Source organism: Juglans regia, chromosome 16 (genome assembly GCF_001411555.2).
Source record: "Juglans regia cultivar Chandler chromosome 16, Walnut 2.0, whole genome shotgun sequence".
In the NCBI taxonomy this organism is placed as follows: Eukaryota; Viridiplantae; Streptophyta; class Magnoliopsida; order Fagales; family Juglandaceae; genus Juglans; species Juglans regia.
The window spans coordinates 6,461,703-6,487,812 of NC_049916.1; the positions used below are offsets into that span (position 1 = coordinate 6,461,703).

At 39.8% G+C, this 26,110-nt stretch overlaps 2 protein-coding genes across 5 annotated transcripts; both read right to left on the minus strand.

Annotated features, from left to right (window-relative positions):
- Positions 1 to 3,916: 3,916 nt before the first annotated feature.
- LOC109007551 (cytochrome b5-like) lies at positions 3,917 to 7,756 on the minus strand. Its single transcript, XM_018987260.2, has 4 exons — positions 7,668 to 7,756; positions 7,357 to 7,449; positions 4,496 to 4,562; positions 3,917 to 4,408 (listed from the first exon to the last, which is right to left on the minus strand). Exons 2-4 carry the CDS (start codon positions 7,441 to 7,443, stop codon positions 4,158 to 4,160), a joined length of 405 nt encoding a protein of 134 aa, XP_018842805.1. The 5' UTR covers positions 7,444 to 7,449; positions 7,668 to 7,756; the 3' UTR covers positions 3,917 to 4,157.
- A 12,147-nt stretch (positions 7,757 to 19,903) lies between these two features.
- Positions 19,904 to 23,954, minus strand: LOC109007549 (metal-nicotianamine transporter YSL3-like). Of its 4 annotated transcripts, XM_035686403.1 has the most exons (8): positions 23,264 to 23,954; positions 22,758 to 23,138; positions 22,465 to 22,637; positions 22,169 to 22,266; positions 21,948 to 22,082; positions 21,673 to 21,862; positions 21,448 to 21,559; positions 19,904 to 21,155 (listed from the first exon to the last, which is right to left on the minus strand). In XM_035686403.1, the coding sequence occupies exons 2-8, from the start codon at positions 23,122 to 23,124 to the stop codon at positions 20,227 to 20,229; spliced, it is 2,004 nt and encodes a 667-aa protein (XP_035542296.1). In that variant the 5' UTR covers positions 23,125 to 23,138; positions 23,264 to 23,954; the 3' UTR covers positions 19,904 to 20,226. The 4 variants fall into 4 exon arrangements, with proteins under 4 accessions (XP_035542296.1, XP_018842802.1, XP_018842798.1 ...); XM_018987257.2 differs by having other exon boundaries at positions 21,673 to 21,844; positions 22,758 to 23,954; XM_018987253.2 differs by having other exon boundaries at positions 22,758 to 23,954.
- Between the last annotated feature and the right edge of the window lie 2,156 nt (positions 23,955 to 26,110).

Consider the following 26,110-nt stretch of genomic DNA (forward strand, 5'->3'; position numbering starts at 1 on the left):
AGGACGGTTTGTGTCCGGGGAGTCAGCTCAAGTGGTTCATTTGTCTCTACTTGTAGGAGAGCTTGCTCATGCCTAATTTCTCCCCAATGATGAATTCAGGAGGAGGTGGTGGGCTGTGGTCATCGTCTAGGGGTCTTATCATGCTAACCTTGCCTTTCGTCAGCCTCAGTTCTTGCATGTCTTTTGATAAGACTTTTGGCCCTTGAGTTTGAGAACGGGTTGTTGTCGGCATACAAAGAACATGTTACACCTATAGGAAAGATCCCACAGACGGCACCACTGTTAGCGTCATGTTTCGTATGCCTGAACAATGTTCTAGCAACTTGAGCCAGGGTCTGCACCTGCGAACACCAAAGGGAAAAATGGGCTCAGTGTGGTCCGAAGAACCTCCGATGATGAAGTTAGTCTCTTCATGTGTATAGTGATAGATGGATCATTACCGAAATTAGAGAGATTTTTTTGTACTTGGGATGTAGCTTTTACACAAAGCTCAGAGGAAACATTTTTGTCCTTCATGTCAGGGTCAAGCCGTCCTGCCCACATCTATTTTAATAGGGGCCTTAAATGTGACGTGGTGTTATGAGGCAAAGCTTTTAAAGCGGCGCAACTCCTAAGGCGGTGCATTTAATGTGGCGTGGCGTGGCGTGGCTTCCAGGGCATGTCACGACGATGGGAGAATGACGTGGTGAGTTATGGTCCACTCCCCTTAAGAGAATGGAGGGTCGCTCGCATCCTCTGCTGCTGACGTAAGTCCTTCAACACTAGTTATAATAGGGAATGTCAGAGTCAGCACGTTTCATCTGTCCCCCCTAGCTTGGTTTCCCGTAATGAGCACTTTCTTGATCTAATACAACTTAAAGGGTTGGACCCTTCAGGGGACTCCGAGGGCGTTAGAGGGGAAGGCTTGGTTGAGATGGGCCTCACTACCCGGCCCAAGTCCCGTTAACATGGGCTATGTGGGAAACAACCCTCCTAGTACTCTTGCAATATATAAGTATAGGGATAGGTTGATCTCTTGACGGCCAATTAATTTACGAAGAGAAAACTAGAGCAAAGAAAAATACCTTATAGTTTGTGAACAAAGCCAAGTTCCAATCCCCAATCATCAGAATCATGGGTATAAGGAAAAATGGCTTAAATATGCAACCCCCAATAATCTCTTCCTATTCAATACTTGTAGCCAAGACTAGCTTAATTATTTTGATGCTAGAAAATGAGAAAAATGGATAGCCACTACTAGGTCGATCTGGGGAAGAGTGAAGTTGTCTTTGGGACAGGCCTTATTCAGATCCGTGATATCAATGCACGTTCTCCACTTGTTATTGGCCTTCTTCACAAGCACAACATTGGATAGCCAGTCCGGGTAGCGTACCTCATGTATGAATTCCACTACTAAGAAGGGGTTGACCTCCTCCGTGATGGCTATGCATTTCTCAGCACTGAAGCTTTGGCTTTTTTGCCTGACCTTCTTGGCTTCTAGGTTTACACACAGGTATGATGTCCGGGTTAATCTCAGGAATGTCTTCGTGACTCCAAACAAAGATATCCTAATGCTCTATGAGGAGTTGCATCATAGCTTGCCCTATGTTGGGTGCCATTCTGCTGCCAAGTCTAATCGTGGCCTCGGGATGGTTCAAGTCCAGAGGAGCCAGCTCAAGCGACTGATTTGGCTTTACTTGTTGGAGAGCTTGATCGTGCCTGATCTCTCTCTCTCTCTCTCTCTCTCTCTCTCTCTCTCTCTCTCTCTCCCCCCCCCACCCCTCCCCAAATGATGAACTCGGGAGGACGTAGCGGGTCGCGGTCGTCGTTTAGGGGCTTTATCACACTAACCCCACCTTTCGTCGGCCTCAATTCTTGCATGTCTTCTTATAAGGCTTCTGGCCGTCGAGTTGTTTGAGAATGGGTTGTCATCGGCATACAAAGGACACGTTACGCCTATGGGAAAGATCCCACAAACGACGCCACTATTAACGTCGTGTTTCTTATGCTTTGACAAGGTTCTAGCAACTCGAGTCGAGGTATACACCTGCAAATACAAGGGGGAAAATGGACTTGGTGTGATCAAGGGAACCTCTTATGCCTAAGTTAGTCTCTTCGTGTGTATAGTAATGGATAGATCATCACCAAAATTAGAGAGTGTTTTTTTGACCTAGGATGTAGCTTTTATATGAAGCATAGAGGGAACGTTTTGCCCTTTGTATTAGGGTCCAGCCATCCTGCCCGCATCTATTTTAATAAGGGCATTCAATATGACGTGGTATTTTGAGGTAGGGTTTTTAATGTGGCACTACCCATGAGGCGGTGCATTTAATGTGGTGTGGCTTCTAGGGCTTGTCTCGACGGTGGGTGAACGGTGTAATCACTTCTAGTCCCCCCTTATTCAAAGAATGGAGGTCGCCCGCATTCTCCGTTTGCCTCCTGACGTAAGTCCTTCAACACTAGGTGTAACAGGGGTGTTAGAGTCGGCACGTCCCATCTGCCCCTCCTTAGCCTAGTTTCCCATACTGAGCATTTGCTTGATCTGATACAACTTAAAGGGCTGGAGCCTTCGGGTGACTCCAAGGGAGTTTGGTGGGGGGGGGGGGGCTTGGTTGAGATAGGCCCAAGCCCGACTAACATGGGTTGTGTGGGAAATAGCCATCCTAGTACTCTTGCTATATATAAGTATACCCGGCCCAAGCTCGACTAACATGGGTTGTGTGGGAAATAGCTCTCCCAGTACTCTTGCCATATATAAGTATAGGAAGAGGTTGTTCTCTTGATGGCTAGTTAGGTTTCGAAGAGAAAATTGGAGCAAAGAAAAATACCTTATAGTTTTGTGAGCAAAGCCAAGTTCTAATTCTCAATCATCTAAATCAAGGGTATAAGGAAAAATGGTTTAAATATGCAACCCCCAATAATCTCTTCCTAATTTATACTTGTAGCTAAGACTAGCTTAATTATTTTGATGCTAGAAAATGAGAAAAATGATATTCTATTTGCTCAAATAATAATAGCGCAGGGGGGGGGGGGGGGTTGCTTGAGATAGGCCTCACTACCCGGCCCAAGCCCGACTAACATGGGTTGTGTGGGAAATAGTCCTCCCAGTACTCTTGCCATATATAAGTATAGGGAGAGGTTGTTCTCTTGATGGCTAGTTAGGTTTCGAAGAGAAAACTGGAGCAAAGAAAAATACCTTATAGTTTTGTGAGCAAAGCCAAGTTCTAATTCTCAATCATCTAAATCAAAGGTATAAAGAAAAATGGTTTAAATATGCAACCCCTAATAATCTCTTCCTAATTTATACTTGTAGCCAAGACTAGCTTAATTATTTTGATGCTGGAAAATGAGAAAAATGCTATTTTATCTGCTCAAATAATAATAGCAGTAATATTTTGATGCTGCTCATCATTGGTCCTATTTCTTGTGTTGTGGTGCTTGTTTAGCTGGAAGCCATTATGGGGGCTTGGCGCGTGGCAAAGCTTACATCCTCCTCTCTCACCCCACTCAACCTATGGAAGAAGCATTAGTAGCCAGAACAAGATTATTACTTATGTTGTGAAAAAATCCATTTATTGACTCATTAAACACACAATTAATATATAAGCAAAAGTTTTTGTTTTGAATATTTTTAATCTGTTTTGAATCCTTAAGAACAAGTAGAATATATACATGCCAAACTTGCAAGCAGCAGAACTTGCACATGCACATGTATATGCAAAATGAGCGCTAAAGAAGAAGCTCCTGTTTCTTGCCGCACAGAATGCTATTCAATCCTATAAATCGAAAGTTTTCAATGGTTATCCTGTCGGTAAATAGGAGAACGATGCAAACAAAATGAACCAACTCTTTCTCCTTATTATTCGTGGTTGACAGGCTCATTTTTTATACGGCATGTAAATCCCACGGGGCTGGAAAAATTGAACTTGAATCCAACTGCTCAAGGATTGAAAACATCCATCTTGCTTATCATATCAGAAACAAAAATAGTTCATAAATCATTCACAAAACAAACGGAGACAGCCCAAACAATTTCAATGAACTAGCATCCCATTCTGACACTGAAAAACATCACAGATAAACTATAGCACTGGAAGCAGATGCCCCTTTTAATAGCTCAAAATGTAGACAAATGACTCCTGCTTCAAAAGGGCACATTGTACGTAGCAATGGACTATCTACTCTTTCTTGGTGAAGCTTCGGACGGCAAAGGCTAAACCCAAGATCAGGAGGGGGACGAGAAACTGTAAAATCTTGATCAGAAACTCGGGGGTCTTATCAGGATTGTAAGGAGCTTGCTGGGGTGGAATGTAAGTCCGTTTGGTCGGAACGGTGGATGCATCAATGTCACCAATGTAGTATTTGTCCATCATTTCTCTAGCAGAATCGCTGTGGCCAACGTCTTCAAAATCATTTGTTGCATCCTTCCCTACATTAAAGACAAATTATCTTTCATATGGAAGTTTATGAGGCTCATGTCATTATTGCCTGAAAGAACGTAGCTTAGTAGCCTTACCTGTTGCAGATAGGAGGACTTCATCACCTCCAGGATGATCATCCATGAATGCAGTTACATCATAAACCTAATCGAAGTTTTAAAAAAAATGTTTTTCAATAAAATAACCATAAGAAAACAAAAACTTGTGTTCAATAGAATAAACACCAAAAAAATACTCATGCTTTCACTGTCAGTAGATTTTCCTTTGACTTGAATCTCAACCTGACTTCAGGTGGAATCAATGCACATAGACGTGTACTGTGATGGGCATATGTAAAATTCTTTTTCATGGAATAGAAGCATGTAGTGTTAGTTTAGTTTCAAACTATGTAGCAATGACACAAAAAAGGAGAGCCGTTGTCTGGCTGGTCAAAACTTCTAGAACTCAACGCTCATCTCCAGGGATGCTCTTCCTCAGTGCTATATCCCCACAAAAAAAAAATGCATTCATATTCTGCTTGCTTTATCCATCTATTGGTCACTTACCAGCATTTAAACTAGCCATTGGCCCAGAATCAAGCATATAGCACTGAATAAAATGCGGGGATTTGATAGGAGTTGATCATAGATGGATCAAGATAAAGCTTTGTACTACAGACTACTGGCAAGCATCTTATACCCACAAGACAGTGCTAAACCAACTAGAACATACAAGGCAGCACCCAAAAACATATCAACAAGGAAAAATAAAAAGTAGAGAACATCTATAAAGACAGTCCTTACCCACAAGGATCCACATGCAGTTACCGATATTGCTTTAGAGGTGTTCTCATGCTGTTAATTTTGATGAACTTATGTTTTGGATTTGATTTGACTGGTTCACTTCCAGGAAACTTGTCTTGAAGTTTTAGAACCTAGGTTCTTTTTTGGTCGGTTATTTGTTGTGGGCATGGTTGATTTTGATGGAGTTGGACTTTGTAGTTGGTTTTTGCGAGTAGCTGCTTGTGTTTAGTCTCACCCTCGAATTGTCTAAGCAAACCCACTTCTTGTTTCTTTCTTTTTTCTTTTGGGTGTGATTTGATTGCTTCTCTTAAAGTATTCTAGCTGAAATTTTGGGAGCCCAGGTTGCTAATATGATGAAATCATTCCATTTATTTTTTTCACAGATTATATACATGGACTAAAACAGAGCACAGCCCCTCCTCCAGACACAACAAACTGCCAAGCTGCACCATCCTCCTCCAAACGCCACCAAATCGAGCCGAGAGGAAAGAAACAAACCACCGCCAGCCCTACTGCACTTCGCCTCACGACCTGGTGCACATCTGACAAACATTAAGTGCTCTCTGCCCTATTTTCCTTTGCTCCAGCCTCCACCAGCCCTTCCCATCGTCAACCATTGCCCAACTCCAACCCACATCTCCTCGGGGTAGGCATTGGTACACTATTTTCCTTTGCTCTCTGCCCAATGAGCAAAACCTGGTTTGGTGGGATAGGCATTGGTGCACTGGTGGTGGTTTAGTGAGAGCTCGGGATAGGCGCAACTTTGGACTTGGGCTTGGGCTTTGTTAGGATCTATTTTCTAGATGGGCTTTATGTTCTTTTTTTTTCCTTGTATCTTTTTCTACACCCCAACTAGGTGTTTCTCTCGTATACATCCAGTGTACTTGGCTACGCCTATTAGTATTAATAAATTTTTACTTATAAAAAAAAGGTGAAAAATAACATTTACATTGTTTTTTTTTTTTATTGGCACTGGGTGTCTAGGAATAGTATCCCAACTAATCCAGCGGATACACAGGCGCTCAACAAGGAGTTTCCCACAAGTGCACATTGGATAATTCAAGGAGAAAGTCCCCCCGTCCGATGGCTCCAAGAGATTGTTTGCACCCAAAGGGATTTGAACTTAGACCTGGGGGGAGCATACCCCTAAACCCAAGGCCTTTACCACTTGAGCTAACCCCTAGGGGTTATAACATTTACATTGTTATGATTGGGAGTGAGGTACTCCTTACAAGATCACATAGCCAGGTACTCCTTATGGAGCCAAGCCTCAAATTGAACTCATTAAGTGGATAGGAAATAAAGAACCCAACCATTGAAATGTTGTCATGATAATTTTCTTAGGGAACATTTGTAGGTTGTTCTTTTTTGTTTCATGTTTTGTGCTAAACAAAGTATATTGGACAGTTTTTTTTTTTTACTTCATGCTTTAAAAATCCATTTGGACGTCTTTTTAGCTATAGTTTATGTTAACATCTGAAATTTGTAAAGGTACCATTATTGCCTTGATACATGCTTTATGTTAGCTATAGTTTATGCCTTGATACATGTATTGAATAAATGTTTTATATTACCAATATTTGAATGCAGCAATGATCCAGTATATGAATACACCAACCATCAAATGTATTTTCTTTGATTACCCTTCCAGAGACCAGGACAAAAAAAAGTGGGAACTAAAAAACTGGTCAACATCAATATGTGGCTACATCAATCATCTAAAAGCAGCTTTTTGTTTTGATAACAAACGAGCGCAATAACTTCAAAGCATTTCAGACATGTACAGCTAAACATGTTTTTAGTCAAGCAGTTTGAACATGACCCGAAAAAACAAAGATATCCCAGTCCTTTCATAACGAACGATACCATCCATGATATTGCATGAAAGCATTAGTAAAAGTTACAAACATATTAGTATGATTTCCTATAATATATGACCAACTGAAATAATACCGTGTATGCAGTCACAAATAATACAGCTGTATGAATAGTCCTTAACAAAAATTCCAGCAACGAAAAGTACTCAGAAAAGCCCTCAGTATTCTGTTTTAGTTCAATTTTCTCCCTTTTTTCCCGGCAATTAAACAGATAGCCATTGAATCAATCCAGAAACAAGAGAATAAAAATACAAAAAAGTGAGTCAAGAAAGATCTGACCTTCCCAGATATAATAAGCCAACAATCTTTGGTCGTGTTGTGCTTTTCCACTTCTTCAAAATGGTGAACCTTAGGATCGGAAGCCATTTTTCACTGAAACCAGCCACACAAACACCAAAATTCAAAAACCCATAATTGGGAGAGAATTAAATGACCCAACAAAAGAACCACTACCAATCACAAAAGCACCCACAGAGGCTAAATATGGAAATTTAAGCAGAAAATATTGAAAATTTAAGCAGGCAAAAAAAAAAAAAAAGATCCGGAACGATTCTAATCTGAGATCAAAGAAAATAGTCAATCTTCCTTACCGACCACAGAGGCGGCTTTGAGAGATACAAGGCTGGAGCAGCTCTTCTCTTAGTTATTGTCGAAGACTGGGAATACGACGGAAAGGCCGAGGGACCATGAAATTTATAGGGGTAAATCAGGGAAGCCAAAATGCCCTTCTTGTTACAGTTAATTACAAAATTCTCAGTGTTGGCCCTTGGGCATGGAACTCCGGTGACTGAGGATGTGAGTGTGCACGAATAATTCAACAAAAATAATTTTTCAATTCCAAATGTTTTAACTATCAAAAAATTTTAAAATAAATACACGTTAGATTATAAAATTATTTTTATTATAAAATAAATATAAAAATTTATTAACTTATAAATTTATTTTTAAGAATTTCTTTATAATTATAATAAATCTTGAAAAATAAAAATTGAGTGAGTAAGAATTAATTCAGGCGATTATAATTTTGAAACGGATATTTCAATATTGATAAAAAAAAGTATTAAAAATCATATTTAATACAATTCAAGCATTTTATATCATTTATAAAAGAGTATAAAATATAAATTTACAGACTACTTTCAATAAAAAATATTATATGAATCTAAATAGTTTCAATAAATATATAATTTATATATTTAACCTCAATAGTAAATATTTTTTTGCCTTATATAAGAAAAATATAAAGACCATAAAGTTATAAATACATCACAAAGTCAGTACTTTATGCACAACCATAAATTTAATATAAAATACTCATTCATCTCAATTTTTTGTTCAACTAAAAAAAATAAAGAACTACATAAATACAGTTGTTAGACAACTTAAAATAAATGCAGTTCTGAATCGGTTAGAATCGGTTCAAATAGGTTTAAAATCGGTTTGAATCAATGATTGGAACGATTTAAAATGTTCATTAAAATTGATTCGATTTCTTACCGATTCAATTTGAATCGACTGAATCGACCTAAACCAAATCTATTTTTTTTAGCATTGAGTTATAGTACATATCTTTTAAGAATATGAATTTAAAGATAGGACGTCCGATTTATACAAGTCATCTCAGTACACCATGCATTAACATTTGGGAGTTTACAAAATTGTCTAATGAGATAGGGTTGGAAGAGACGAAGAGTAGCGGCTATACATACTCTTGTGGGTAGGTGGCAAAAATGATAATTGTGTACAATATTTTATTATAGTTGTAATTTGTGGGACTTACCTTTTTATTATTATTATTAATTCGAATAAAGGGTTAATATGCCTTTTCCACCATATATAATGTCAACTTGTCAATTGATTCGAATATTTTAAAACGTTAATTTGATGGGAAATATAAAGTTTTTTTTTATATGGTTTGTCTTTTACATCTAGAAGTATTCAAATACGATAAATATGTTCATCTTTATTATGTATGTTCAAAGTATTCATAAATCTAGAAATTCATGCGCTTTTTTAAAAAAAATAAATAAATAAACAATTCATGTGAATTTAACATAACACATAAATTCTTAGGGTTTTGCTACACAACCTCCACCACACTCCACACTCCTCCTTTTTTTTAATTTTTAAAATTTTTAATATTTTTTTTAAATTTTTTTTTGAGTTTATTTTTTTAAAATTATTTTAAATTTTCTATTTATTATTCATATAATAAATATTTAATAAAAGAAAAAAATAATAAAAGTTAAAAATAATATGGAGTGTGGAGTGTTAGGAGGTTGAGAAGATTTATTCATTCATTTAAGATTTTAAATTCTTTCTATGAATTTTTTTACAGTAAAAATAGTATTTCTTTTTTTTTTAATTTAATCTGAATAAATGAGGGACCACTTTCACCTAAAAACGACCCACAAAATTTATTTCCCTGTGTAAAGTGGGTATAGTCAAGCATCCTTTCCTTGAAAATGGCAAAAAAATAATAATAAAAAAAGTAAATAGCCATATCTCATGCGTTGAAAGTGGCAAAGCTAAACGTACTTTAGGCCATCTTTTGGTTTTTTTATTTTTTAGGCAAATAAAAAGGAAACTGAAAAGAAACAAACAAACATAAAAGGGAAAAAAAAATAAAGAAAAAGCAAAGAAAGAAAAGCTCACCAAACTGGTCTTTTTCCACTCCTCTTTCTCAAGTCTACTATTCTCTGTTTGTGCATACGGTATCTCTGATCCAAGTGATATGCAGGCTTGATGGGGAAGGTCCCTTCAATTTGAGTTCCTATTCACTTAGTGGAAGGGGTTTAATCCCCTGTTTTAAATACCGTATCATACCGACTGGTACGATTGAAATGTCATATATGCCACTGGTCCAGTATAGATATTACAGATATTTTGTACCGGCTCAAATACTGGCCGTACCGGCCTATATTTTGACTTATACCGGCCTATATTTTGACTTTTAATTTTTTTTTTCATTTTTTCAAACTACAAACTCATTTTTTTACCCCCAATTCAGACTAGACTATTTATAATTTTTATATATATGTATTTATATATAATTTATTCATATATAGACTATTATTTTAGAATATAATTTTTATATATATTTATATATATAATTTATTCATATATCGACTATCTCGAAATGATATACGAAACGGTATCGGTATTGAAATATTTCGTTCCAATGCCTTTACCGGTATGACGTCCGGTACGGTATTCAAAACATTGGTTTAACCCCTTTCTCTTCTTACGCATCCTCTAGACCACCTTTTGGGCCTAAGCTCAACTTTGGACAAACATATCTTGAGCTAATGACTCGACTTACTGAGAAAATATGATGATAACTTCTCCAGGATTTCAAATAAGCCATCAGTAACAAACAGCTCCAAATATCAAAGATAACATCGAAAGGCAAGGGAAGTTCAAATAGTTATCCCATCACTTGAATTCAAATAAAAGATCAAGCGGTTACCACACCTAGAAAAGGATCATTGAGGGTTCTATTTATACCCACCCTGGTAAGGTAATTAGATCATGCTCTCCTTCATAAAAGATCCTGATTATTTTCACTAACTTAGGCATTAGAGGCGTTCCACGCCACACCAAGCCTCTTTTCTCTTTGGTTGTAGGGAATCATGCAAGCGGCAGGATGAAACACACCCATAACAGTTAGCGTCGTCTGTGGGATCTCTTTTCCTACAACCAGTGTGCTTTTCACATGTCCGCCACCACTCGATCTCAAACAACCAAGGACCAGGAGGCATCGTCCAGAAATATGGAAAGAAGAATTGCAGATATGGAGGAAATCGTGAAAAAGCTCACCACTGAAGTGGAGACCCACCGAAAAGAAAACAAGGCTCTCAAAGGTAAGAACAGGCCATCTGGAGAAGATGCGGCACCTAGCTAGGCCGATAGGGCTGAAGTGGAAGCACATAGCACAGGTGAGCCTCCCCACAAAAGCAAGGAAGCAAAGAAGATGCATCATGGCCTGCATAGCTTAATGGATAAGTATAAAGATATGGCAAAGAAGATAGGGGTATCTTCTTTAATTGATCAGTTATTCACCAGCACGAATCTACCATATAGTGCAGAGGTCATGGCGGTATCTCTCCCTCCAAAATTTAAAATTCCGGCAATAGAGATGTATGATGGGTCTAAGAATCTCATGGAGCATCTGAAACCTTCAAAACTCACATGACACTCCATAGATTCCCCGGAGAAATCATGTGTCGGGCTTTCCCTCTAACCTTGAAGGGAATGGCCTGAGGGTGGTTTGTTATAGCAAGATCTATTGATTGTTTTGAATAACTGGGTCGGCAGTTCTTAACTCTGTTCATGGTAAGCCACAAAAGAAGAAGGCCCGCAACATACCTTCTTACTGTGAAGCAAAGAGAAGACGAAAGCTTTAAAGGCATATCTTGCAAGATTCAATCGGGAAAGGATGATAGCCGACGATCAAGATGAGAAGATCATGTTGGCTTCCTTACTTGGGGGGATCTGGCCAAGAAGTCCCTTCATGGTCGAATTGGCAAGGAAAACCCCTTCCACTCTACACGAGAATTCATGGGCAGAGCTGATGATTTCGTCAATGCCGAAGATACGTTGCTAGCCCCAACAACACTAGCCAGATCAAAAGTGGAACGATAGGAAGGGCGGGCAAGGAAAGATGGGGATCAAAGAGAGATCGGTCTAAAGGCTAGCAGAGATCAACACAAGGGAAGATTAGAAATGACGGTTCACATGGGTAGACAGAGTGGCTCTCATGCACTACTCTAATATGCAGGTCCAAGATAGAACACGAGAGACCTGGCGAAGTGAAGAGCAAGGGAGCTAAACCCAGAAGTTCTGTACTTACCATAGAACTGAAGACTTCCATACATTAAAACAAAAAATTGAAGAAGTGAAAGGCAGCGACGAGCTCGGGAGAATAGTCATTTGAGACACCACTCCCCCGCAGCTCCCGGGTGATAGGACGCAAGATCAAGAATGCAAACACGAACAGAGTGAAAGCCCAAGGAGAAGAGGTTTGCCAAGAAGAGGGAAGAGGTCCCAAGAACCACAGGAACAACTCCCTAGAAGGAACGTAGACCAAGGAAACCCACCATTGGGCGAGATGCGTATGATCGCCGGAGGATATGATCGAAGCGGTCCCACTTCCTCTGGCAAAATAACCTCAAGTGCAACTTTCATCCACTATCTCCTTCAGTGATGACGACAGTAGGGGGATGACCTACCCACATGATGACGCGCTGGTTGTGAAGATGCTGATGGCAAATTATACAACCTGAAGAATACAAATTGATAATAGAAGTTCGACAGCCATCTTGTTCTGGGACAAGTTCATAAAGATGGGAATAAGCCTGGATCAATTGCGTCCAACATCAACCACCTTGAAGGGATTCACTGGGGAGGCAGTGCAACCCATTGGTTCTATCACCTTGATCGTATCAATAGGGACAGACCCCCACATCACCACCACCATGACGAACTTTCTTGTCGTGAGGATGCATTCAACATACAACGCCATCATCGGCCGGCCTACCCTGAACGCCCTGAAGGTGAGGGTATTAAAACTCGTGTTTACATAAGTAGAGCCCTAAGGGTGGTTGAAACTCGGTATCCAAAGATAGAAATGTTCGCCTTCATAGTTGTAACAGTCGCACACCGACTACCACCATACTTTCAAGTGCATCCCATAAAGATCATTACAGCAGCACCCTTGCAGAAAGTGTTACAATGACCAGACACCTCAGGCCAATTAGTCAAATGGTCGATCGAATTGAGCTAGTTCGACATTAGTTACATCCCTAGGACTGCATAAAGGGACAAATTCTGACTGATTTTATGGAAGAGTTCATGAACTTTTAGGAGGAGGTACCCGAGGCCCCTAACAGAAAATCATGGCAGGTATATGTTGACGGTTCATCTTATTGAACAGGGAGAGGGGTAGGCATGCAAATGATAATAGACGAGGGAGTTGCGGTGCACCATGCAATAAGATTAGACTTTAAAATAACAAATAACGAGGTTGAATATGAAGCGGTGCTCGCAGGACTTGCCGAGACCTCGAGAGGAAGGGAGCTTGAAATGAAGACAAATTCACAAGTCATAGTTGGCCAAGTAACAGGGGAATATTTGGCAAAAAGCGAGGAGTTAATAAGATACTTTCGAATTGAGTGCATCTCGTTGTCTGATAACTGGAAAGCTGACTGAGTAGCATAAGCGGCGTCAACAAAGAAGGTAGAAACCTTACCTTGGGAGATTACCACTCGGGCCATAGATGCATCGACTATAGGAGTTGAGGTTCCGAAGGTAGGTAAAGATACACCGAAGTGGGCTGGTGACATAGCTAGATACCTAGAGATCAGAAACCTCCCAAACAACTTAGAAGAAGCAATGAAGGTTAGGAATAATGTCACCCGTTTAACCATGATTGATAGAATATTATATAAACAAGGGTTCTCGACACCACTCTTAAGGTGTATTTAGCAAGAAGAAGCCAATTTTGGTATGGAAAAGTACACGAAGGAATATGTGGAAACCATTCAGGAGGGAGAGCCCTCGCAACCAAGGTCATGAGATCAAGGTATTACAGGCCAAACACCCTCAAAGATGCCAGGGAGTTTGTCAAAAGATGCGTCCAGTGCCAGTTGTATGCACCAATCCCAAGCAGTCTACCCGAGGAGCTTAAGTCAATAACCACCCCTGGCCATTCACCTAGTAGGGTGTAGATCTAGTTGGCCCCATGCTGTCAAGTAAAGGAGGAACTAAATTCATCATCATCACCATCGATTACTTCACAAAATGGGCAAAAGCCGAGATAATGGCAGCAATAACAGCCCAAGGTGTTACAAAGTTTCTATGGAAGGCAATAATATGTCAATTCGGGATATCTTAGAGTATTATCTATGACAACAACAAAGAATTTGATTATGAATATTATGGGCGAACAAAACGATGGCAAAAACTTCAACTAACGAGACACTCTTTGCCCTGGCCTATGGAAGTGAAGCAATGATACCAGTCGAGGTCGGGTTACCAAGCCACAGGATGAAGAATTTCAGCATAGAGGCAAACAATAAGGCATTAAAGGAGAATTTAGACCGGTTAGAAAAGAGAAGGACGGATGCCTAAGCCAGGGTAGTAGCCTATAAAAGAAAAACAAAGCAATATTTTAATTAGAGAGTCAAGCCGAGGTCCTTCAAGGTGGGCGACTTAGTCCTTAAAGAAATCGGGGTTACCACAGCAGAAGGAAAACTCAGACCACAATGGGAAGGGTCGTATGTCATGATCGCCAACCATCTCCTAGGAGCCTATCACCTTAAGGACACTAAAGGAACGAGCTGTCACACCCTTGGAACGCCGAGCACTTGAGAGAGTACTTTGTGTAATTCACACTATAATGGTTTCAGCACAATGAATAAACTTGTTTGTTTTCGTATATTTTATTTTTTCTATTTCGCTACACTTAGTAACCCAAGTTATGCAGTCGAGGCATCTTTTCGCTACACTTACTCGCCCAAGTTACGTAGTCGAGGCATCCTCCCGATACACTTACTCGCCTAAGCTATGCGGTCGATGGGTCTTCCCGTTGCACTTAGTCACCCAAGTTATGCGGTCAAGGCACCCTCCCACTACACTTAATCGCCCAAGTTATGCAATTGAAGTATCCTCCCACTACACTTAGTAACCCAAGTTATGCAGTCGAGGCATCTTTTCGCTACACTTACTCGTCCAAGTTACGTAGTCGAGGCATCCTCCCGATACACTTACTCGCCTAAGCTATGCGGTCGATGGGTCTTCCCGTTGCACTTAGTCACCCAAGTTATGCGGTCAAGGCACCCTCCCACTACACTTAATCGCCCAAGTTATGCAATTGAAGTATCCTCCCACTACACTTACTAACCGAAGTCACGCGATTAAGGCACCTTCCTGCTACACTTAGTCACCTAAGTTACGCAGTCAAGACATCCTCTCGCTACACTTACTTGTCTAAGTTACGCGGTCGAGGCATCCTCTCACTACACTTAGTCACCTAAGTAGTTAAGTGGATGAAGGGATACTTGTCAAACGCAGAAAAATAGGGAATAACGTAAATGAAATAACAAAGTGCAACCAGTCAAGCAGAGTAACAATCTATGAACTCAAATTAACATAAATGAAATAAAATATCGTGTTCCGAAAAAACATGAAAACACCTTGTCCGAACGCTAAAAACATCTTGTCCCAATACATATATTCCATTGAATTCAAAAACATTCAAAACATAAACATAAAAGTTAATATCATGAGCAGGGTGTTAGGAACGACGACTTGGAGGAAAAGCGTTTGACATTGTATCTTACCCAAGGGAGTAAAAAACATGGTAAGCGGAAGGACTAGCTTTAATCGACTTCCAGTCCAAAGTATGGAGGTCTATCTCAGGGTGGGTGAGTAGGAGCTCTCTCAGCTGCTTAATCCCAAGTTTGTACCCGAGACCCCAAGCTCGACGTCGAACAACGTAAGCGACTGTTAATTGAGGGAGAATACGGGCAACTTCATCCGAAGAGCGAGCTAGCTCAACATTTAGCTCGGTCATCTTCAACTCCATTTCTAATAGCTGCTTCTTATGTGACTCCAGAATCTCATTCAGCTGCAAATAACGGCCGTCAAGTTAAGCTCTCTCTTTGCCTCTTCCAGCTACTCTTTCGCCTTAACTTTCTTGCCCTCAACAATGCTCAGCCGGATGTTTGATTCCTGACGTCCCTCCTCAAAAGCAACCAGACAAGAGGCATAATAAACATTCTTCTGCTTAAGTTCCTCTACCTCTTTCTCCATCTGGCTTAGGCGCACGAGCAAGTCCTCTAGTTCTACTCCCCTAGCCTCTGCCTCATGGCGATACTACCTAACTTCTTCCTTGGAAATAGCTTACTCTGACTTGAGCATGTCAACCTGCTTACGCAGGGAGACAACTTGATCTTCAAGCTAGGATTCGAGCCTAGATAATCCATCGGCCATCTCCTCCTTCTCCGCCTGGGGGGCGAGAACAACTATGAGCACGGCCAATGAAAGAACGCATGGATTGATTTTCATCTTCTAAGTCTAAACAGTCATCAACCAAAGCGGCCACTGGACTATCCACACCCTAGGAACACAAACAGATCGGGAACAAAAGAATAAAGTCCATGAGAAAGAAGAATGGCGAAAGCAAAGAAAACTTACCGGATAGAGGATGCTTTGGAGATTACGAACCACAGCGTGAAAGTCCTCCTCCTGACAGGTGCTTGAGGGATGAAGAGGACCTTTCAGGATGAGAGCTAGATGATCCACGAAACCCAGAATGTCGAAAGGACATGTCGATGAAAGGCACGAAACCTCCTAAAGGCGGGGAGTCCTAAGCAGACAGAGGGCCAATGAGGGATCAGGAGTGTTGATCAAAGGAGTAGGTGCTTCTCCACCCGAGTAGATTCCCCCCCTCCCCCGGCGTCGATAGAAGCCAGATGAGTGAAAAGGACATCAACACCTTCCCTATCAAGTGACACCTAAGGAAACTCAGCAAAATGAGGGTCTATTGGGAAGGCCGAGGAAGGCATGCTACCTCCTGTTGAGGAAATGCTGAAAGGCAGAGAATGAATTGACACACCTTACCCCCACTCACATCGGCCCCCAAAGATCCAGTGCGAGAAAGAGTAGGAAAGGCAAAGGATACCGCGAGAGTGATCCCGCATGAAATGGTTGAGGCGACAAGAGAGCTCAATGCAGCAAGTGCGGCTCTTATCGACTGGCCCTCAGCCTTTTCAACTTGGAGAGACCCCTCAAAAGCATCAAAAGGACAAGGATAGGTGCTCAAAGTGGCATGGGGAGCTCCCAGGAAGTCAAGATCTAAGGTCGCAATAACCTCATTCTTGTCTAGGCTAGCATCATCCACTTAGGTGGCCAAACAAGGGGAAGTCGGTGGAGCAGCCTCGCGACCAGGCATCACGGCCGACTCGACCTCTAACACCAAGTCCAATTCAGCTTCAACCTATTTCATAATCCCATCCATGGAGTTGGCCATAGTAGCCTAAGGGTAGGCCAAATCCTTTCTACCACTTAGGGGAAGCGACGAGGGTCTACCCCTTGTGGAGCTCGACTCATCTAAAGGTCTCTTCGTAACACAAGCAAAGGATGTCCCCAAGCAAGCCTTTTTTGCTTTCTTGTCTTCCTGTCCTAACGAAGGCCCCCTTTTCGAACCACTGAGCAACGACGAAGCGCCTAGAAATTGATGGCCAAAAACATGTGTCCTGTTGGGCAAACTCACAAATTTGTCAATATTTGCACGTGTTAGTATAACATCTGACCAGGTGGACTTGTTATTCTCCTTTACCCAAGCCTGCACCAAGCGAATACTAGCCTCTTCGTGATCGAAAAGGATAATCTCAAAACCACGCTCATCTAGAACAGGACTCCATGAAGCCCTAACAGGAAACTCTCGGTTCGTCGCCTTGCCTGGAAGGAACTCCTAACCTTCACCATACACAGAAAAATTTTCTTTGCCATTCTTTAGCATGGGACTATTTGCATTCCAGTTGAACCAACTGATTATGAGCCTTGAAACTACAAAGGTTCTCATCCAAACGCCTGACGCCATGAAGAGAGAGTAATTCACGGGCAGTCACATCAGGGTACTCATCGCCCGTGGGCTCCAAGACCTATCGCCAAAGAACGCAACAGGCCATCAAAATCCACCAAGCATTGGGCACAAGCTAGGCAGGGGCAAGACCCAGGAAGTCCAGCACGTTGTGCACAAGACGACAGAAGGGTAAACGAAGCCCCATCGAGACCATCGCCAAGTATAGGGCCACAAAAACACCCAAACCTCTTAGGCCAGCCCCACGACGCTATATTGGCAAGCCCAAAACTACGAAATCTAGGATCCCGTAGCAATCCCTCACATAATCCAGCTCGCGGAGGGTTATAACCGTCGCCCAACGATGACCTTCGAAAGCAAAACGATGGCCAGAGTCCGCCTCCTCAGCGCGGGGAGGAGGATCGTAGGGTCGAGAATACCTATCTCCACGAGAAGAGGAAGGGCAAGAGGATTTGAGAGAAGCCATCGACTTAGAAGAAGCAAAGAGGGCACTAAGGAAAATAGAAGTTTTGAAAAGAAAAGGAAAGTGCCAAAAGAGTTGGAATAAGGGTCGATGGAGGGCTATGCGAAAGAAAAAAGTAACTTAATACAAAATGGCAAGAGACATGCCAACAACAAGAGGGAATACGAAGAGGCAAGAAAGTGGAACGACGCTCTAACATTAGTAATGCGAAAGGGTAGGAAGCCCAAAATGCGAAGCAACGTTGTCATTATAAGTCCCATCACGCTATGTGTGACGAGACTTTGCGAGGTAACTGGAAGGGGTTTAATCTCCTCATTTTCTTACGCATCCTCTGGACCACCTTTTGGGCCTAATCCCAAGTCTGGACCAACAGGCCTTGAGCTAATGACTCGGCCTACTAAGAAAATATGATGATAACTTCTCTAGGATTTCAAATAACCCATGACTAACAAACAGCTCCAAATATCAAAGATGACACCGAAAGGTAAGGGAAGTTCAAGTAGCTATCCCATCACTTGAATTCAAATAAAATATCAAGCAGTTACCACACCCAGAAAAGGGTCGTTGAAGGTTCTATTTATACCCACCTAGGTACGGTAATTAGATCATGGCACTTCTACTTTCACTGACTTAGGTATCAGAGACATTCCACTCCACGCCATGCCAAGCCACTTTTCTCTTTGATTGCAAGGAATCATGCAAGCAGCAAGGTGAAACACGTCCATAACACTTGGTATCAACAGAACTGGGATTTTGAGTATGCTATTGGCACTCATTGTCGAATGTTGTCTCGACTTATTTTAAATTTTCAAGTAGGGTTGTAATCGAGTTGAGTTTGAGCAAACAATACCCAATCAATCTCGAGTCGATTATTAAAAATTCAAACTCGAGCTCGAGTCAATAATTAAAATAACTTTTCAAAATCTTGATCAGAATTCAAATCTGAATTCAGATTTTTCTATGCAAACACAACTTTAAAATGTTTGAAATTACCAAATCTAAATTAATTCAAGTATTTGGACGATCATGTTGCAACTTGAACCACTAAAATAAAAGTGCCATGCATACAAGTTATGTAAATATCTTTCATGGTATACAGAAACACACATCCATACCTATATTTATAAGGATTTTCATACCCAGGTATAAGCATTAAAGCTAAATCTATCTCTTTGACAAGATGATTGCCTTTTATTTTTTATTTTTAAATACATCAACTATACTGATTACAAGGTTACAAATAAAAATAGAAAATAATAAAAATGAACCAACCTTAAATAAGTTAGGCTCATTTAATAAATTAGTCAAAAGTTTTGCTCAAATTTGATTTGTTAATTAACTGGTACGGCAGATGTAGTGGTGGAAATAGTAGTGGAAGTAATGTTTATAACAACTGATATATTAATGGTTATGGTCTGTGTTAATTACAATTCCCTCACACACCTACCTTATGAAATAAATTTGGAGGCTGTAAAAAAATGAACCTAGACATCAGCAAATGAAACTCAGAGCAGCCAACAATACAATTTTTGAGGAACGCATCCCAAAACTCACTTAGATAAACTGCAGTTGTTAGCATCTGATTTGGTAATTGTCTCATATGGCACACCCAGCAAGTTCACTTGTTTGTTTACACTATCAATGGAAAACGATATAGATACAACCATTTTCATTCTACTTAAATGGAAGACATTTTTGTAAAATAATTATACTCTTATAACTATTTTACAACTTATTTGAACAAAAATGCACCCAAAAATTGTAAAAACGATTGTATTTGTATCATTACTCTCAAATATCAGTGCTTCCGTACTACTTGAGCTCATATGCATATAATCCTTTGGAGGAACTACTCAAAATGCTGCTTTAATTCCTGGATAGGGATAGATACCGAAGAACTCACATGGTTCATGGTGATTTAAAAATCAATGTTGTTTATTTTGTACCTTTTAAAGAATTCAAATAGAAACCGAAACAGAGATTATCATCCCTACACTTGTTGAAGATTTATGTGTCATGCCTGCAATAAGCTTTACCTGTGTTAGCCTACCATTTATACTCTCTCTCTCTTGAAAAACTTCTACCTGGACGGAAAGAAGCTCATGCAGTTCGGAGGACGTATATTGGCCAAAGCAAGGATTGATGAGGGAAGAATCCATAACCCATCTCCACATATCAAACCAGAAGCAGCTGCAGGAACCATCAAATTGGCCTTCTTGCCATTTAGCTTGTGCCAAGCAAACGCAATCAAACTCCCGACACACATATCAATGGCAAAGTAAGCACCAACAAGGAAAGGCACAGCCATAGCCATAGGAAGTGGAATCCATTTCCCAATACCCTTTGGGTTAAGATTTCTCAGCAAGTTGGCTGCTATGGCAAAGGCAAAAAACCCACAGCATATTTCCAGGCAGTGTTGGGGAAGAGCTGAGGAGCCTTCAACACCTAGAATTGCCATGTTGCGGTAGATGATGGCATAGGGGGCTTTGTATTCTCCATCTGGGTTCCCAACATCAAAAGCCTTGTAGAAAAGAAAGAATGTGAAAGGAGCAACCACGCAGCCTATAGCTGTCCCAATACCTTGGCTTACAAGCATCAATCGAGGGGAAGTGAAAGTGAGATGGCCAGTCTTGAAATCATGCATCAAATCAGAAGAGATGGAAACTATGGATTTAATCAGACCACAGCCCACAAGCCCTGCAACCACGCCATTGTTTTTTCCACTCATGGCAGCAAGCACAAAAAGAGAAACTTTCCCATAGTTATAGGCCATGTTCATGTCAGTTAAACCCGCACCATAAGCATTGCAGAAGCTCAGAGAGGGTGCAAGAACATAAGCAACAACTACGTAATACCACTTCAACTCAGGGAACATGAGTGGAATCACAATGATGGAGACAATGGAGAAGAGTGTGTACCCTGTACATGCAACCCATGTGGGAATGCTCTCTCTTATGAAGACCTCATTTCGTCTCAGATCATCAAGAGGCTGATTCTGGTCATCCAAAGCTGCAGTAGTAAAAGAAAACTAAGTAAGGCAATAGTGGTAGAAGAATGAAAGGCTCGCCTAAATTGTAATAGCCCTGCAAGTGTTGTGAAACGGTATTAACTAACCACCAATTTCCGCATGCCAACCCCTTAAATAAGTCAACTAAGTAGATTTATGAAGTTCTCCCATATTTTGGTAGGATGACTGCATCTTTTCAGTATTGCTAAACTATAAGTTTGAGAGGGTAAATTGGCTATGCAGATCGCAAGAGAGTAGAGAAACTTGGGAAACATCAGATAAGTGACCCCTTACATGTTTTAAGGTCTTTGTTCACTCTAGCATGGATGTTTCTGGTGGTGAAGTACAGTATCTTGAGAAAATTGAAAAGCCCATCTCCGAGGATCAGAGAAATAGAAATAAAAACCTGCAGCATAGATGAGGAGATGGTAAGACTGGATTTGTCCAAACTGAACATCACCGTAAAATATAATTCGCAATTCTGCTAAGAAAATGGCCTTAAGAGTCCAGACTTCAGACCTTGTAACCATTAAGACTCCTCATGCTGCCTTCCGATAAAGTTTCAGGGTACCAATCCCCTTTGAGCCCCCTTATCAGTGGCCACATCACCCCCCAAGAGAGCACCGCGCCAAGAAGCGAAGACAAGTTTACGAGATGGGAACAGATCATTCCTGCTCCAATATAAGTCATACTGAAATCAAAGTAAAACCTGCAAGTTTCATTAATCAATGATACAGTAAAGATCACTCCCAGATAAGGCTACAAAGAGCAGATCAAAGCTACAAACTACGCACGAATTGCTCTGAGCCAGCAATCCAAACACAGGAATCTGAGCAAATCCGCATTGCTCTCCACCTGAATAGAACCACTGCAAGAAAGCCCAAAGGAAACTAAGCGAGAAGCATTTCATGAACCTACGAACCTGCTCCCTGCAAATAGAATTCATATTTGTTTGAGTTGTTTCACTTTGAAAGTTTTGATTTAATTGAAAGAAGAATTATACAAACATGCGTACTTGGCCATCTTGTCTCCTTTAGAAGTATGGAAACCATTAATAAGAATAGCAGTAGCAGTTCCACTAGGATAAGTTAATTTGTAGTCGACTATCATTATCTGTAGAAGAAAACAAAATTGAATTACCAAGCCAGTTCAAGTTCCACAAGAAAAGGCTCTCCAGGAAATGAAATTATCAGGAATGGAAATGACCAAATAGAATTACCGAGACTTGGAGGACATTAAACCCTTGCATAATTAACTATACTCCCAATACGAGGATCATTAGAATAACTGACAAAATCACATAAAGCAAACCTTTCTGAGAGGAACCAATGATAACAGCCCGACAAAGCTGCTTACAAAGAGGAAACCAGTCATCCAACCAATCCCAGGCTCCTTGGTGCTCCCTGGCGTATTCCCCTTTGTATCAAACCCTGCTTGTTCATATGTCTTTATGTTCAAACCCAACAGATAAGACCCAAAACCACCTGAAAACCCATAATCGAGTAAATTAAAAATTATGAATTGATTGCTGTTAAAATATATGAATTTAATCAAAGGAGAAACCTGTTTGATAGCAAACAACAAACATGATCAAAATCTCCAACCTCCAACAGCAATACTATAACATGCCACTGCACAAGTCTGAATGATAGTATTCTCCTGTCGAGTGAATGGAATTGATACAATTCCAGCCTTCTCAAGCAGTGCAGTCCATGCCCTGATGAAGATAAAGGTGAGGAAAGCAACTGAGGCATTAAGGTTGGGGACTAGCCCAGTTGTGAGGTTAAGCTTCATCACTATCACACTGTAAATGATTCCAATAGCTAAGCTAGCTAGAAGTCCCCGCAGTGTTATCTGACTCTTCCATGATGTAATTCTCTTCACTTCCTCTGGCACTTCTCGAATCTCTTCAATGACCTTTCTCTCAGAACTTTCAATGTCATTCAGTTCTTCCTCATTCATGTTCCTCATTTGATCGATCAGAACTTCCATATAAGTCCAAAACAATCAATCAACAAGAAATCTCAATTTCATAATTCCAACTTGATGAGAAAACGCCCAACATTATATTTCATACGTCGTAAAATCACATAAACATGAATGATTTTACCTTAGTTTTCTTTTTATTTTCTTCCTTTGATCAAGCAGAGAAAGTTAGAGCTCTAGAAAGCTTAGAAAGTCTCAAAACTCCTCTGCATTCTACAGAACCATATTAACAAGAATTCTCCACGAATAAAATGAGCCAAATGAGTTTTTTGTCACCTTCTTCAACGTATACCTTTAAAAACCTCCACTTGCCAAGAAATCAAAAACCGAGACAGGCATTGGTGGAGCTGATCGTTGAATCACAGGAAACCTCCAAAGAACAACATAATACACAAAGCCCAATTGGGTCTTCGATTTCAACCTCTGGAAATATTACCAGGTACCACACCAGAATGGTGAAAACCCCACGAATCCCCAAAAATGGGTATCTCAAATTCAGAATCCCATATATATTGCTGTCTTTAGTACCACTATAAAGCTAATACAAGAAGAGAGAGTAGAACGCCGCAAACCTTACCGTGAGAAGAACTTTGCATGTACGACATAGAAGTAGTCCAAGAGCCACGTGTATATACACTCATCAACCTTTCAACTGCAGCTCCATTGTATCGGAACGCACGTCCGGCTACAAAGGTAAAATCTTTCTGAGTTTCTGGTTGTGGGTGTGATCTAGACCCGGAATAAGGAACTTCTTGAACTCTTCCAAAGGTCAACAGTCGCACAAACACATTGAGAAAACGAGGAAAAATTTTCTGAAGCTGTCCGCTCGAAGTTGAGGGAAAAAGATCTTTATTTCTTTGTCATTGTTATTTGAAAAATTATATAGATAAGTTTCGAATTTTTGGACATTATTTAAAAATATATAAATTTATTCTTTTATTCTCGTATTTTATAAAATATAAAATATAAAATATAAAAATAAAAGAATAAAATCATCTATTTTTTAAATAGCGTACAGAGTGTAAAGCTTATATATAACATAATTCTTATTATTTTGATACTAAAAATACGATGTGAAATTAGTTTTACATATTTTTTGTATGCACAATTTGAAAATTTAAGAACTAATTCCATATCGATTAACCACCGAAACTGAAAGTTTTGATTTTTTAAGTTTTAATCCGATTTGGTTTAGTTTTTCTGAATTTACGGATAAACAAAATCATATTCTAACAAAATTTTAACAGGTGATTGATCCATATTCTTCATTTTATAATTTTTTACTAAAAAGTTATAAAATTAAAATATATATTATATCAAAACTCAAATGTTATATTAAAAATTATAAGATTAATTCAAGTTATATCATAATCAAATATTATATTAAAATTTATAAGATTAATTTTATGTTATATCAAATATTATATTGATCTTATTTTATGAGATTAATAGACATAAATAATAAGATTAAAATTTCATAATATATTAACTAGCAATTAGAATATAATATACATATATACTATAATATAAAAAATCATATAGAAATTGTAACACCAACGCCTAACACCAAGTCTAAGCTAATCGCAAGTTTTATAAAAAATTTATAGGTTAATATTTATAAAAAAACTCACTTAAAATTTAGCGGGAAATTTTGAATAGACTACAAATCCAAAATTTTATTACGGTGGAATCTAGATTTTTTAGCAAAAATTACGTTTAACGGTCAATATTTCTAAAACTTCAATTGAAATTTATTGGATGATTTTGGGCAAGCCCTTAGGCTATAATGTTAGGGTTAACCAGGAAAACTTTTTTCCAGCCCGAAAGTTCAAAGACTTTTAAGCCCATTAAGATTTAGTAGATTATTTTTGGGATAGTACTAATAGATTAATATATTAGGAAGCCCAAAGGATCAAAACTCATGAGAAGGCCCAGGCTTAAGCCAAAGGCCCAAATCTGACGCAACCCACGTACAAACCATGCACACCCATTTTTCTCTTTCACTAGTGTTTTTTTTTTTTAGAACTTTGCTACACAATCTTTACCACACTCTATATTCTATATTTTTTAAATTTTTTAAATTTTTAATATTTTTTTAAAATCTTTTTTTGACTTTATTTTTTTAAAATTATTTCAAATTTTTTATTCATTATTTATATAATAAATATTTGATAAAAGAAAAAAATAATAAAAATTAAAAATAATATGAAGTGTGGAGTGTTAGGAAGTTGTGAAGATTTTTTGTTTGTTTTAGCTACCTATAAATATAAACACAAACGCATATTTTCAGGCACAGCCCCACAGAATATTTTCCCTACCTAGCTAGCATGTGATCACAACGAAATCCTCATCTTCCTCCTCTAATCTCTAGGGTTGTTCCAATCTTGAATTATTTTTTTTCTTTCTTCATCTGAAACTTCTATCTCAATGCTCAGCCGCCATCCAACTCCTTCACGTTGCCAAACAGTATCCCACAGAAGACACTGAACGACATAACCATCACCCATGACCAATACAGCCACAGGAAAACCATACAAAGTGATCATCCCCATGAACCATAGCCACTCGGTTACTTCAACCGTATGCCACCACGCACGTCCAGCAACACCACCTTGATCCCTTTTCATAACTAGCAGCCACCTAAACACATAAAAACAAGCCACAGTTTCACTGCTGCCCTCCATGTCTAGAAAGCAACCAGACAAGCCATCTCAACAGCAACCGTGAGCCACTGCATGCACTGCTCCATGCACACAGCCAACCTTTCTGCACCCATGGCCACGGCAACAGCCAAGTGGTACGGCCACGAGCCACCCAATCACTGCTCTGCACCCCCCATATCACCAATTGATTTCTTGGCTACAAGTCACAGAAGAGCTCCTCCCCTTACCGCCAGCCTCCATCTCACGAAAAACCAGCTCCTCAAGGCCACAACCCATGGAAAACGCACTAACCAATCCAACCTTCCAGC

Coding starts and splice junctions, on each gene's coding strand:
- LOC109007551 (XM_018987260.2), bottom strand. CDS start 7,443: ATGGCTTCCGATCCTAAGGTTCACCATTTTGAAGAAGTGGAAAAGCAC. Junction 4,563..7,356: donor GGCTTATTATATCTGGGAAG/GTCAGATCTTTC, acceptor AACTTCGATTAG/GTTTATGATGTAACTGCATT. Junction 4,409..4,495: donor AGTCCTCCTATCTGCAACAG/GTAAGGCTACTA, acceptor TCTTTAATGTAG/GGAAGGATGCAACAAATGAT.
- LOC109007549 (XM_018987253.2), bottom strand. CDS start 23,145: ATGGAAGTTCTGATCGATCAAATGAGGAACATGAATGAGGAAGAACTG. Junction 22,267..22,464: donor CATTGGTTCCTCTCAGAAAG/GTTTGCTTTATG, acceptor TTTCTTCTACAG/ATAATGATAGTCGACTACAA. Junction 22,083..22,168: donor AAAGGAGACAAGATGGCCAA/GTACGCATGTTT, acceptor TTCTATTTGCAG/GGAGCAGGTTCGTAGGTTCA.